General features: G+C 48.2%; 1 protein-coding gene across 3 annotated transcripts in view; it reads left to right on the top strand.

The window, feature by feature from the left end:
* The first annotated feature begins 215 nt into the window (after positions 1-215).
* LOC137629533 (WD repeat, SAM and U-box domain-containing protein 1-like) overlaps positions 216-15,160 on the top strand; it is a 164,130-nt gene continuing 149,185 nt past the window's right edge. The window contains exon 1 of one of the 3 annotated variants that reach the window (XM_068360943.1): positions 216-511. In XM_068360943.1, coding sequence (XP_068217044.1) covers positions 510-511 — 2 coding nt within the window. In that variant the 5' untranslated portion in view covers positions 216-509. The remainder of the gene's footprint in view (positions 512-15,160) is intronic. The other 2 variants (XM_068360941.1, XM_068360942.1) reach the window with 2 other exon arrangements.

The following is a 15,160-nucleotide window of genomic DNA, read 5'->3' as shown; positions in this document are numbered from 1 at the left end:
TATAACATCCTACTTTTCCAACTAGGGTTGTAGCTTAGCAAATAATAATAATAATAATAATAATAATAATAATAATAATAATAATAATAATAATAATAATAATAATAATATCTGTAAATATAAAGTCATTGTCTATTCATCAACAGTGGCGTTTGAAGTTATGAATAATGTAAACATTCTTTTCCTCTTCTACAATTTTTGCGAAGGAAATCAAGCCAACACACTGTTGACGGAAGTAACAGTAATTTGTATTTTTATTATCGCGGATATTAACATCCTTTTCGTATTTGCATAGAAATGTGAAATCATTACAGTGAAAACAATACACATGATTGAACAGATAAATAAATATGATATAAATGGAAATGAATAATCATTTTACGTTATTGTCAATGAAAATAACATTACCAACAATTTTGACATAACTAAAGTTCGTGGCGATGAGATAAGACGTGTTATCGTGGACCTAACCTCCCTCTGTCCGGAGAAGATATTGTTCACTTCGAGATATGTAAGAAATATATCCTTTTTATGCATGAGATGTGTCATAGATGGACATTTCTTTATATATTTTTAACATGAAGAGAACAAGACTTTTTGGTCGGTGTATGTTACTGTACTTTGTCAGGCTACAGTAACTCTGTCGGGTTTGTAGAGTGACGGACGCAACCTCCTTAATTTCTCATATTTACGGTTATGCCCTAAAATCGTATAGGAAAATACATTTTTGAAACTTGAGTGTAATATCTAATGTTATTAGATACAGTTATTTTGAAATACTGACAGAATTCTTGATCAAATGTAAATATTTCCTTATTTATTTACTGTTGCACCACTATTCTTATTCTGTTGTTTTTACACGAATAAAAGCCATTCGTTTTTTTATAAAGATTATGTTGGAGTGTTAGTATATCAGCGGCCAGTTCCTCCTGTGTGCAAAGTAAATAGACACCACATGACCTAAACTCTCCCCCACTAACCTAACCTAAACTACAAGCTGTGTCCTCACCTACTTACCTAACAGTGGGCTAAGGCCCCCCCCCCCCCTGCAACCCCCTTACACTGCTGTATTCTTAGTCTACCTTCATCATACATATAGGTGGCTGTTATTGTACATACACACCATTATGTCTTCCGCGCAGGCTGGAACAGCTGTTGAATCGTTAAGTGTATCATTTCCCTAATGTCTTTGTCCGTAAAGGGTACGGACATATGCAATGCTGCCCTTGCGACTATTGGATCTCTCCTTAATCCGCTCATCACAAGTCTTTGTTCTAGTTTGTGTTTTGTGACTGTTTTCCTTTACAACGAGAGATACAAAGAAGGTGACCATGTAGTAAAGTGAAATATTCCTTCAAAGATACAAACCTTCTGCCACATATGTTATGTGCCTTGTGGAGTGTATGACTATATGCAGTTCACCTGCTGAAGTGATCACTCTACCAATCAGGGAGACGATGAACTTCTCGTGGAATGTTACTTGGCATACTAGGGATTTTTCCTTCTCATGAAACAATTACCCTTTGCGTGCTGAACGTTTGCTGTATTCCATTTGATCGATAAGGATCATAGTCGTCTGTTGGACATGCCTGACGTGCCTGATTTTAAACCTAGTGGAATACTAGTGTCAGTGTTTCTATTTGACATGGAAAAGCTGGGAGAGTTTGCTTGCGCCCTTCCTCCTCTACCAGTCGCCCCACCCCTTTCTCTTCGTTGGGGAAGTTATTCACACGGGAATTGCAATAGGAGACCTTTGGACTAGTTTCTTGGGCCTTAGCAATCACTCTTTTATTATAGGGAGGATTGTACTTTCCCACTTGCTGGTACCCTTGGTTTCAGCCAAGCAGAAGACGGTTGCTCTCACTTTTTCAGTTTTCTATCATGACAAGGGAAGGTTGTTCCTTGTCCTTAGCATGCGTCTCTATTTGAAGCTTACTGCTAATTGGTAACTTTGGGGTAGGTTAGCAATTCTGGGCCTGGCACTAGGCTGATAAGGGTATCAGTTATGTTCCGTCTTGAGCCTAGTAGTTCTTTGGTCGATATCAGTCGATACTCATTGATTCACTTAGTAGTTTGTTCTTACACAAATATAAACTATCATTTAGTAAGAGTGTGACTTCAGCAAAACTGGAAGGGCTGCGTAAGATTTGATGACGTACTGTAGGTCTAAATTTTGGAAGGTGGCAGGGAAGCCGGCTTTAGCTGCAAGCAGTACACACTCACTTTAGCTGCCTCTCAAATTTTGCTTTCATTCCTACACATAATACAAACTATTGACCTTTAATAGGTATATGACATTGGTGAAGCTGAAATGGTCGTTAGATTTTTAACAAAGTAAACATAGTTGGTCACCAAGTGGCGGGAAGCCCTGCCTCCAGCAGGTAAAGCAACCTTCACTTTGACTTTGGCTGTAGGAGACTGCTGTACAAACATACTTGTTGGCGCCCTAATCCGACTGTTTTAATCTTTTGCTTTTCTTTTAGTTTGAGTATTTGGTCTTGCAGTCGTGTCCAAGGAATAATGTGATTGCATTTGCAGTGTTTCTTGGTAGCTGTAATTGTGTTACAGTTTCTGTTACCTGCCATTTTCAATATACTTGTTCATGTCCTGTGGCATGTCTGTTGCTTTTCTATCCCTTGTGTGTGTAGCCGATGTGAGCCTAAGGAAGAGTTCCTTGGACATCGCTGGTGCTCTGTCAGCAGAACGCCGCCAAGTGTAAGGGAAGGGTTGCTGCCCTATTTCTTATTCCCTTTAGCTGATAAGGAAGTATCTCTTGGCTCCTGTTGTGTTCTGACCTATGAAAGGGCCTTTCATGAGCCTAAACGACCCTGGAGAAGATGAACTTCAATTTCTCCATTCTCTTTTTGTCTTCGTGGTAACTTCTTAGAAGTTTTGAGTTGAAGACGTCATTGTGAAGTCCAGGAAGTATGGTCGATAGGTCTAATGTTCACTTACTGTTTCTCTCCTTGCTGTACACGCTGTCAGCCAGGATGAAGGGTGCCGCCCTCCATTACCTTCCTGAACGAGATTTCTCTCTTTCCAGAGAGAGAACCAACCCATGCTGATAATATCTGTACGCACTGCTACTGCTGTTCCTCGGTGCAGAGTTCCAGAGACAATAATTGAAGTGCAGGACAAATGATAGTCCTACTCTCTAGAGTTTGTCTGGTTCGTCTGAATGGTTTCATGCTGTACCAAAACTTTCTCCTAAGGGAAGCGTCAAGATACAAGGTTCTACTGTAGGGATCTTGCTTTTGCCTCATATACCAAGTCTCACAAGAGATCTGTCACGGGCACTACTGGTCAGGACAACAAGTTACTATCTAGTCCCTCTCCTGCTAGGGACGTTCCCTGGACACGTAAATGATCTCTTCAGGACGCAATTATCTCCTCACACTTGAGAGTCAGCATGAACAGAATCACCTCCCACACACACACGAGACGGCACAAGCACGATGGTTTAAGCAGGTGATTGGCCGCTTGTACATTTGTCTATACCTACGATCATCAAATACATAATTTTCAGGCGAAGAGGATCCATGTGCTTTGTTCCAGTTTACCTACGATATCTAAACGCTCTGTCACAGCCCCAGCAATCTTGGTGGGACCAATTATTGCCCAGCCGAGTGACAAAGACACCATGTTTCGATCTCTCCCTAGATACTTGTGGGAGTGACTGAACATAATGTCTAAGAGAGTGATGACAACACCCATGACCGATCTCTCCCCTCTTACCCATGGTAGTGGCAATACGTATTTTCTCAGGAGAACGACTATAGTACATTCTCACCTTGTATTCAAGCCAAATGTTTCCTTCCCCAAAATTACGTTTTGCGTTCATGTATTCTTCCCTAATATTAAGGTCACAGGATCTTGGTTTCTGTATGATCGGCAACCATGATCACAGGCTACGAGATGTTTCATTCATGAGCAACGAGTTTACTTCTAGCTGTTCCCATCGTGTTTTGTCTTCACATGAAAATTCTGATTGTGTTCTCTCCCTGTAAGAAAAATCTCTCAGCAGTTATTCTTCATTATCATTGTTTCCCATGGGATCAGCTGCATGCATTGTTTCCCATGGATCAGTTGCATGCTGAGATCTCCAGCAGCTTCGATCGGGAACCATATGATCGACAACTATGATCTGGAAGCATGCGATTGCCGGCCGCGATCAGGAAACTTGCTATTAGCGTCCATGATCGAGAATCATGCTATCGTTGGGCACAATGGGAAATCAAACGATCAGGAACTCTCTCCTTCTGAGGTGATTGTTCTTTCAAGTCACCAGGTAACTAGCTCACTTATTCCTGGTACCTGATCCTTCCGCAAAGCTATTCCACCTCAAGGGGTATGAAGATAATGTCATCAAGGTACAAGATGACCGAACTGGCAGTTGTTCCGTAACTGGAATACAAACCATGCTATTCAATAGGGGTATTACTTTCGGCTTAGCTGAAGTGACGAGCCATTAATTTTTAACGAGGGTTTACTACCCACACCACTAGTTAGCGGGGGTAGGGGAGGGTAGCTTGCTACACCCCCCCCCCCTCTCACACCTGTGCTTGAGCTCACTTTGCTCTCGGCTCGGATGGTGGTCGGACATGTCCGCTCTCATCCTCGCTGTCATTTGGCAGCCATTTAATTGCTTTTGTCTTTTCTTTTTTCTCGAGTTCTGTATATGTGAAGTTGGCCTCTGCGATCATGCGCACCTGCCCTGGGTTTCCTGACCGCCCCTGTGGAACATTCATGTCGGCGGTCGAGACTAATCCTCACGCCCTTTGTCCTTCTTGTAGGGGCCAACGGTGTGATAGCAACAACAGGTGTAGGGAGTGGTCTATCTCCTAGTGGGAGAGGTTTTCGCGACAATGGAAGAAGAAGTTCAAACCGGATTTTTCTCCTTCGAAGGTTTCTTTGAAAGGAGAAAAACCCAAGCCCTTTTCTTCCGTTGCCCAAACCTCCTCCGAAGCTCCCACTCGGTCGGTCTCTTTCGAGAGACCGTTGAGTGATAGTGTAGACGGATATACTGTTTACCAACCTCGGGGCTCGAGAAATGACGTTGCTTCCCCTAGTGAAGCAGCTCCACCTCTCTCCCCGAGGGAGGATATGTCACTAACCTTATTTCAGCTTTGGGCCTCCTTGGGGCTTACGGGTTCGCCTTCCAAGGAGGTTTTGCTGAACTACATCTGATTGGGTGCCGCTGTCAAGCAATCGCCGTCACCGTCAGAGGTTGATCCTCTGTCTCTTGTAGACATTGTGGTGTCAGAGGTATCCAATGCGGTATCACCCATCACCTCTGCCTCTCCAAACTCTACGGTAGCTGACGGCTTAGTTTCTCCCATTCCTGTTCAACCTACAAGGTAGAAACTAAGTCCATCGTCAGTCTCTCCTGCTAGTGTTTCTTCCCCTTAGGGGAGTTCACCTACAGAGACTCCTCTTCGGAGGACTGCAGGAGGTCAGCTTGCTGATCCAATGGCCCCCAGAGGGCGCATTCGTTGGTAGGCTCGCCTTCCTCTTTGCCATAGAGGCCTTCCTTCACCTGCGGTGAGGAGGCACCTCTTTGGTTCAACACCTTCGATGCAGTCCACCGCAGAGGAGCCTCGAGACCAATCATCTATCACTGCTCCTGCACTGGTCCTGGACCTTTCTGCAGATCGTTCGCAATCTCCTTCGGTGGAAGGTCGTCCTTCCATCTGACAGACCTGCCGACCTGTCGTCACCATTTCCACATTGGCCTAATAAGGCTTCACCTAAGCACGCTAAGGCGCGCCAACGAAACCTGACGAACGCTCCTTAGTAGCTCGTCAGACCCCATCACTAAACCCTAACATAGGGCATCAATGGCGTACTCGCCAACACGCACATACGCCCCAACAGGAGCATAGCTCCATCACGCGCTACGCGCGCCTTAATGCACATATGCGCCCACATTCTCCTGTGTCTCAGGTCTTGCCTGCGCCTACGCGCCAACATTCTCCTACGCGCCAGCGCCCCATTAGCCTCCTGCCCGCGCGCATATGCGCCCAACATCTAACTCCTGCGTGCCAACGATCTACTGAATGTAGTGCTGCTGGGAAGTCAACAAAGCTGGCTTCACCCACGCGCCAATCAGTACCATCTTGCTAGCGCTCACCTTTGCGCCAGCCTTCTCCCGCACGCATCCGGGAGGATACGTGCGGGTCGCACACTCGCCAATCCTCTCCAAAGGATGTGCGCCAACATTCTCTCGCGCTCCCACGCGCCTCATATGATTCAACTGCGCGCCCGCGCGCTAGGGCTCTTTCTCCTGCGCATGCGCGCCTTACGGCTGGTACAGATGCGCGCGAACTCTCTCCCGCGCGCCCGCGCACTCAACGTATTAATCCTCCGCACGAATACTCTCCCGTGCGCGCCCGTGCGCCATTGGTCTCCCGCGTGCGCGCGCCAACAGTCTCCCGCACGCAAGCACCATTATTCTCCCTCGTGCGAGCGTCAATATCCTCCCGTGCGCGAGACTACTGAACTACGCACAGCAAGGTCGCCATCGCCTCATTCCCTTCCCCGCAAGCGCATACCACCGCGCATTGTGGGAGAAGGGAAACATCAAGAGGGGTCCAGGCTCCCAAAGCCACCACAGGCGAACCCACCCATGATGGGGACTCCTCCCAGGGATCCCTCAATCCCTGTCTCTTCAAGGGGTATGTCTGACAGTGCACCTGTCAGCCAACGGCCCTGGTTCGGTGCACTGATCAGAGCCGTAATGCAGGCTTTCAAGCCTGTCATCTCTGAATTGGGACACAGAACTATGGCTTCTTCTACCCCCTTGAAGAGAAAAAGAGGAGTTCCAGATGCGGTCTCTTCCCCAAGGGCAAAACTGACTCCATGCAGACCTTCGAGGCAGATTCCTTCCTTTCCTCAGACTGCCTCTCCTTCCCTTTCGGATGAAGATTTCCCGTCCCCAAGGGAATCACATGAAGAGAAACTTTCCCCCATCGTACCAATGGGGGAAACTTCTCCTCGCGCCGAGGGGTCTACTCAGTCGGGGATTGAAAGGAACATGCTACCCTCGTCAATGTTGGAGTCCTACATCCTTCCCGGGAAGGAATCTAAGGACTCCAAAACATTGCCGAAGTCAGGGGTTAAGAGTACCAGGGACAAGATCTCACAGCAGCTCTCCGAGATGTCCTCCTCCAACCGTTCCGGTGCCAGCAACAAGCTCCTTCCATCTCCTCGTGTACAGCAGAGGAGGGACTTCGAGATCCTTGAGGAGCCTTGTTTAGCTCTTCCTCTTCACCACTCGCTGGAAGAGCTAACCAGGGGAGTCCCTCTTGAGAGACGAGACAACCGGTAGGTCTCATTCTTGGCAGCCGAGATCCTCAACCAGGAGAAAGTTGTGAAGTGTGCTATGCAAGCCACTTCGTGGCTCGATATCTGGTTGGGGACCTTAGGTATCCTGATATGTTCTGAGGATTTCTCCAAAGAATGTACAAGGAAAGCTATGGAAACCTTCCTTCTCTCAGGTACTCGCATGATCGAGTTTCTGGCCCGCCAAGTCTCGAACTTGTGGGCAAATACCATATTGAAACGTCGGGATGCAGTAGCTGAGAGATTCCATCAGAAGGTCCTAGCATTGAGATCAATAGGCTCAGACATTCCTCCCTAGAGGGATCCATCTTGTTTGAGCCTAAGGATATGGAACATGCCGCTGAGAGGTGGAGGAAGTCTCATCAAGACTCCCTCCTTCATAGGGCTTTAACATCCAAGCCCTATAAGCCTCCAGCACCACAGCAGTCCCGTCCAGTCAAGACCACTAAGACGACAACAGCAGCAAAGACCTTGGTGTCTAAGCCCTTTCCTGTCAAAGAAAGGAAAGGCAAAAAGTCCTCCAGGGGAGGCAAGAATCCTAGACGGAGCAGCTGAGGCCACAAACGCTAGGATAGGCAGTCCCCCTGCATGTCCACTAGTGGGTGGATGCCTACAAAGTTGCTCAAACAGGTGGAAGCAACTCGGTGCCAATTCCTGGACAATCTCCTTGATGAGTCAAGGATATCATGTCCCGTTCATAACATCTCTACCTCCCCTGACGACGAATCCAGTGTCATTGAACTCCCTTGCCATGGGATCGGCAAGGGGGCAAGCCCTTCGGGCAGAAGTCCAGACCCTGTTGAAGAAGGGCGCTCTCCAAGAGGTCCTCGACGGATCCCCAGGCTTCTTCAGTCGACTCTTTCTTGTGAAGAAGGCGTCTAGAGGCTGGAGACCAGTCATCGACCTCTCAGCTCTGAACAAGTTTGTCAAACAAACTCCGTTCAGCATGGAGACGGCGGACACGGTAAGACTAGAAGTAAGACCGCAAGACTTCATATGCACACTGGACCCAAAGGACGCGTACTTCCAGATTCCAGTCCATCCGTCTTCAAGGAAGTACTTAAGATTCACCCTAGACAACAGAAGGTACCAGTTCAAGGTGCTGTGCTTCAGTCTCTCCACAGCACCACAAGTCTTCACCAGAGTGTTCACCCTAGTATCATCTTGGGCACATAGGATTGGCATACGTCTCCTCCGTTATCTGGACGACTGGTTAATCCTAGCAGCTCGGTGTCAACCCTTCTTAAACACCGAGACAAACTTCTGAGACTTTGCCAAGATCTGGGGATCTTGGTAAATCTTGAGAAGTCTTCACTGCTTCCCACTCAAAGACTTGTATACTTAGGCATGATTATAGACACCACTCTCCACAAAGCCTTCCCATCAGACGACAGGATAGCAAGGCTGAGGAAGGTCGCAAGACCTTTTCTCAGACGAGAATAACTTCCAGCCCAATCATGGTTACGTCTTCTCGGTCACCTTTCATTGCTGGCCTTTCTAGTTCCCAATGGTCGCCTCAGGATGAGATCCCTCCAGTGGCGACTCAAGTCCCGGTGGAATAAAGCGTATGACTCCCTGGACATCCAGATCCCCATGGGACCTGCGGAACTGACGGATCTCCAGCGGTGGGTGGCAGACGAGAACCTACGAAAAGGAATGGAACTTCTCATCCTCCCCCTGGATTTGATGCTGTTTTCGGACTCTTCAAAAGAAGGGTGGGGGGCCCACGTGCTGCACCACACGACCTCAGGCCTCTGGTCAGAGTCAGAAAAGTACCTCCACATAAATCTCCTAGAGATGAAGGCTGTCTTTCTGGCCCTTCAACAGTTCCAACAGTACCTGGCAAGTCACTCTGTGGTGGTGATGAGCGACAACACCACAGTAGTGGCCTACATCAACAAACAAGGAGGTACTTTTTCGCAGCAACTATCCCATCTAGCAGTAGAGATACTGAGATGGGGCGAAATCCACTCGATACCACTATCGGCACGCTTCATTCCGGGAAAAAGGAATGTGCTTGCCGACAACCTGAGCAGAGCATCTCAGATAGTGAGTACCGAGTGGTCTTTGGATCATTTAGTAGCCAACAAAGTCCAGACTTTGTGGGGTTCTCCGACTGTGGACCTCTTCGCAACGGCCCTTAACTTCAGGCTTCCGCTGTACTGTTTCCCAGTCCCAGACCCCAAGGCTCTCTGGCAAGATGCTTTCCAACAATGGTGGGACAACATCGACGTTTACGCCTTTCCCCCGTTCTGTCTGATGAGGAGGGTACTCAACAAGACCAGAACATCGGTCAATCTTTCAATGACCCTCATAGCTCCGCTATGGCATCACGCAGAATGGTTCCCGGACCTTCTGCAACTCCTAACGGAGCCACCAAGAGAACTCCCTCCACGACACAATCTACTCAAACAACCACATGCCAACATCTTCCACAAAGCCGTAGGTTCACTACAGCTTCACGCCTGGAGACTATCCAGCATCTCCTCTCTGAGAAAGGATTTTCGCAACAAGTTGCGATCAGGATGTCTGGACACCTGCGAAAGTCTTAAGCAGCAGTCTACCAGGCAGAGTGGAAAGTCTTCTGTGGTTGGTATCGTGGAAAGGGTATCTCTCCACTCGATGCCACTATTCCAACAATAGCGGAGTTCCTCATGTATTTGCGTGAAGAAATGCGCCTTTCAGTCTCGGCAGTGAAAGGCTATCGCTCAGCCTTAAGTCTCGCCTTCAGGCTGAAAGGAATGGATATTTCCTTATCGATAGAACTTTCTCTACTCTTACGGAGTTATGAACTTACCTGCCCTCAGTTGGAAGTGAGACCTCCCCCATGGAATGTGGTTTGAGTTCTCAGGTCTCTTAAGAGACCTCCTTATGAACCATTAAGCCAGGCATTAGATCGCCACTTAACCTGGAAGACGGTATTCCTGCTAGCTTTGGCTTTGGCCAAGCGAGTCAACGAACTTCATGGTCTCTCGTATGACATTGCCCATTCAAGGGGATTGGGGGAGGTAACGTTCAGCTTCGTCCCTGAGTTTATTGCTAAGACTCAGAATCCAGGAGTAGCGGATCCTCGATTCAACTCCTTCCGGATTTCTAGTCTCCGTACTATGACAGATGACCCAGACCATCTCTTACTATGCCCAGTAAGGAGCTTGAGGCTGTACCTCAAAACAACAGCCGCAGCTTGTCCTCGTGTGCCAGCACTATTCATCAGCACAGGAAGGACCAAGAGGAGGGTCACCAAGAATACCATCCCTGCATGGATTCGCAGGGTCATTGACCTTGAACTGAATCCAGACCCTCCTCCGTCACATTGCCCGAGAGCACATGATGTCTGGGGCATAGCTACGTCTCTGGCCTTCAGAAGAAATTTTTCAGTGACGTAGGTTCTTCAAGCTGGGGTGTGGAAACGTTAAACAACGTTCACATCCCACTACCTGCAAGACGTGACCCACAGGAGACTCGATATGTTCTCTATCGGTCCTGTGGTGGCTGCACAACAGCTGGTTTAAAACCTCAAGCTCCTTATTGGACAAGTAGCAGAAGGTTGAGGGCATTGTTAGCCGGTTTTTGTCTGCATGAATGAAAAGGTTTGACTGGCCCTTATTCTTTTCTTCATCATCCCCTCTCTTGGGGAAAGCAGCATCCTGGGTTCTCTGCAGAGCTGACCTCAAACCACTGCAGGTAAACCATGCTCCCTTGTGTTCCTAGTATTAAAATTAATACTGTTACGTCCCCATACCCTGACGAGGTGGTATTGGGAAAGTCCTAGTCTACAAGTTTCCATCTAAAGAACTTCAGAACAACTTTCTAAAACGAGTCACACTTCTTCATACCTTCACACACAGCTTGCGTAGGCCGCAGACATTGCGTAGCAAGGTTCTAGCGAGGTGCAGGGACTCCTTATTTCTTGGGGGCTTACACACTCAAATATGGAGTCCCTGGGCAAAGACAAAAGCCAGACTGGCTGGGACGTCCACCCTTCCTAATGGGTGAGTCACCCCTATTAAATAGCGTGGTTTGTATTCCAGTTACGGAACAAATGACAAATTCGTAGATAATTTGTATTTTTCCTAACTATACAAACCTTAGCTATTTAACCAAACTTGCCCGCCAGTCCTATCCCCCTTGAAGTCCTACCTCCAAGCAAAGTGAGCTCAAACACAGGTGTGTGAGAGGGCGGGTGTAGCAAGCTACTCTCCCCTACCCCCGCTAACTAGTGGTGTGGGTAGTAAACCCTCGTTAAAAATTAATGGCTCGTCATTTCAGCCACGCCAAAAGTAATACCCCTATTAAATAGCTAAGGTTTGTATAGTTAGGAAAAATACAAATTATCTACGAATTTGTCATTTTTGTGGGAGACTACTTGATTCCTCTGTATGATTTAGTGGAGCACTACTGCACTGAAACCAATCGACAGGGGAGGAAGTGTTGGCAGAAAATAAAGGAGGTTACACCCTTGCCAAAGTGACCAGGTCTAAGCAATGCCCTAGTCAGTTCCTGTCTTCGGACATTTCCAAGAAGCTTCAGTAATAACTTCATTTAGAATCCCAAACTCAGAGACTGATTCCTGATTGAGTTTTCCCAGAAGTGCCATTTATGTTGTGCTTTAGGGATTTGAACTGGGGACTTCTTAATTTGATCCTAATATAGTAATGGTATAAGCACTGGGATGCCACATTGTTCTCATATGACAGGCATTTGATTGCCCTTTCCTCGCAGAACAGTGGAAATAGTGTAGTATTAAGAACTATCCCCATGAGGAAGAGTAAGCCTACTAGTACACTCTCTCATTGTTCATGAAGTAAGAGGATATGTACCAGGAATGATACCTCTTTGATTAGATCCGAATAGAAGCTCACCCACCTGCTAATGTGCTCTGGTCTCGTAAGAACGAGTACACTCTCTTGCACCCGCTACCTGTGTTCAGTTCTTACGAGTATGAGAATGGCCACTATTAGTAAGAATAAAGTCTGCCACACAGTTTGACTTCTCTCCTGTTCTTCAGAAGAGTGAGAAGCAGTTAGCGCCTCCCCAATGGGGAAAGTCCTACCTTCACAGAAGAAAGTCATTGAAGTGCAGGACCACCAATTGGATCAAGTATCATGACACATCGACTGATCACTGCATGGTTTTATGGGAGGAGTAGTACTATACCAAACCTTAACTCTGGAAGGGGTTATGGTACTAGGTATGGGAGGACACACTCATCTTACCTCCGCTAGGTCTCTTACAAGACCAAGCATGAGCACTATGGGTCAGGGCGTTGTCAGTCGCCATCATCTCTCTTCTGCCTCAGGATGTTCTCAAGATGCTTTGGTGACTCCACCACTGTCTATCGGTTCAGCGATGGCAGTGATGATAATGGGATCCAACACACCAGAAGTTGTCCAAGACGGGTCTCCTGGCTTGTACAGTCAACTGTTTATGGTGGAGGAATCGAAAGGGGGTCAAAGACTGGTTATCAACCTCCGAATGAGTTTGTTCTACAAAGTATGTCAGGATGGAGATGGCAAGTACAGTTCGTGCTTTCTGTTGATATGAAGGACATGTATTTTCAGATAACCATCTATCAATTGAGCAGGTAGGAATTCCGCTTTGTCCTTGATGGAGTGGTGTATCAGTTCAAAGTCCTGTGCTTTGAACTAGCCACCTCCGCAGGTGTTTCGTTTGGTGTTTTCATGCCAGACTCAACTTGAGCCCATTCAAATAAGATTCATCTTGTGAGGTATCTTGATGATTGGCTGATCCTGTCATCTTCAAGGATTGAGAGAGACTCCTTTTGCAGCCTTTTACAATGATCTGGGAATTGTTATCAACGAGAAGTCTTTTTGCGAGCCCAAGAGAAGGATGGAGTACAGTACCTGAGAATGTTGATAGACATGAGACAATCATATCCACAGACTCAGGAAGGTTGCGCGACCCTTTCTTTTCAGTGCCGATGTCTTATGGGCATCTTTCATCATTGGGGAATCTCGTTCCTCACTGGCGCCTCCACCAGAGTGGTGTTGTAAGCATCACAGGTCAGCCATCACCAACCCTCCCCACTTCTTGGTTCCGGTGAATGTGGTGGTGAGGGCTGATCTGAATTGATGGTTGAACGACGTTAACTTCACCAGAGAAGTCTCCCTCGACTTCTTACCCTTCGAGGTGCAGCTGTTCACAGACATATCCAAGGAAGGGTGGGTCTCATACCTGAAGAACAACACCTTGGGGCAGTGGTCTGAAAAGGAAAAGTGTCTGCGCATCAAGCTGTTGGAAATGAGAACTTTGTTCCGTAACCGAAATACAAACCACACTATTTACATTGGGTTTACCTTTTAGCGTGGCTGAAATGACGAGCCAATAGTTTTTAACGAGGGTTAATTACCCCCGTGCTAGTTAGCGGGGGTAGGGGAAGGGATAGCTTGCTACCCCTCCCCCCCCCCACACCGGTGATTTGCTTCACTTCACTTTTGGCTCCGGCGATGAACAGACGTGTCTGTCCATCGTCCTCGTTGACAGCCTTTAATCTTTTTTCTGGTTTTTCTTTCAGTTGTGTGTGTGTGTTAGAAGTTGACCACCTTTATTATTACTATGCGTACGTGCCCTGGAATTGCCGGCTGCCCTTGTGGTACTTTTATTTCGGCCATGGACACGGATCCTCACACCCTTTGCCCGCAGTGTCGAGGCTGACGGTGTGATCAGGAAAATAAGTGTAGTGAGTGCAGGGAGTGGTCGGCCTCCCAGTGGGAGAGGTTTGGCCGCCGGTGTAAGAAGAAGTCCAAGAGAGACCGTTCTCCTTCCGGGGTTGCCTTGAAGGAGGAAGGTTCTCGGGACTCTTCTTTCGCCGCCCAAACCTCCTCCGAAGCTCCCCCTTGTTCGGCTCCTAAGGAGAGTCGGCCGAGTGGGAGCGCAGGCCCTAGTTCTGTTTCCCGACCTTGGGTGGGGGGAGAGGGCGTCGCCTCCCATAGCGGGGCGGTTCCTCCTCCTCCTCCGGGGGAGGTTATTGATGAATCTCTGTCTAACGATGATCTTTTTCAGATTTGGGCTTCCCTGGGGCTTAAGGGCTTGCCCTCCAGGGTTGCCCTGATTGACCTTGTCCAGTTGGGGGCCGCCATTAAGCAGTCGCCGGTGATAGCCGAGGTAGATCCTCTGTCTATCGTTGACGTCGTGGTGGCAGAGGCCTCCGACGGGGCGGGGCAATCCTCTGCATGTGCAGTTGGGGATGTTGGTTCTGACGGCTCTCCTCCCCCTTCCGTACATCCTTCGAAGGGGGAAGGGAGTCGTACGGGCTCTTCTGCTGTCCAGCTTCCCTCTAAGGGGAGTGCTTTGACTGAGACTCCCCTTCGGAGGACTGATGGTCCTGACGATCTTCCTCGTGGCCGCCTTCGCCGTAAGGCTCACCGTCCGCTGCGTTGCAAGGGCCTCCCGTTTCCTTATAAGGGTGTTAAGAGGCGCCTTTTTGGATCTTCTCCTTCTTCCTCCGAAGGGGACTCTCTTCGCCGTAAACAGCCTACAGCTCCAGCTTCATTAGACCTCTCTGGGGATCGGTCTCCTACGCCTTCCAGACCTTCAACTTCTGGGGCAGATGTTCAGCAACCTGACCTCGTCACCCGACGGGCAACGGTCCCTTCGGGGCAAAGGGATTCTTCCCTTACACGTGCAGTGTTAGCGCACAGGCGCTCTCCTGTTCGTCAGTGATCTCCTGTTCGCCAGCGCTCTCCTGATGATCGCCCTTCTCGCCAGCGCTCTCCTGAGGACATCCTTCAACCTGTTGTTCCTGAAGAGCGCCCAGCGCGCCAGCGTTCCCCTGCTCGCCCTTCTGCAGTGTTAGGGT

The sequence above is a fragment of the Palaemon carinicauda genome, chromosome 37 (genome assembly GCF_036898095.1).
Source record: "Palaemon carinicauda isolate YSFRI2023 chromosome 37, ASM3689809v2, whole genome shotgun sequence".
Classification (NCBI taxonomy): Eukaryota; Metazoa; Arthropoda; class Malacostraca; order Decapoda; family Palaemonidae; genus Palaemon; species Palaemon carinicauda.
This window is presented reverse-complemented; position numbering and strand designations above follow the sequence as displayed.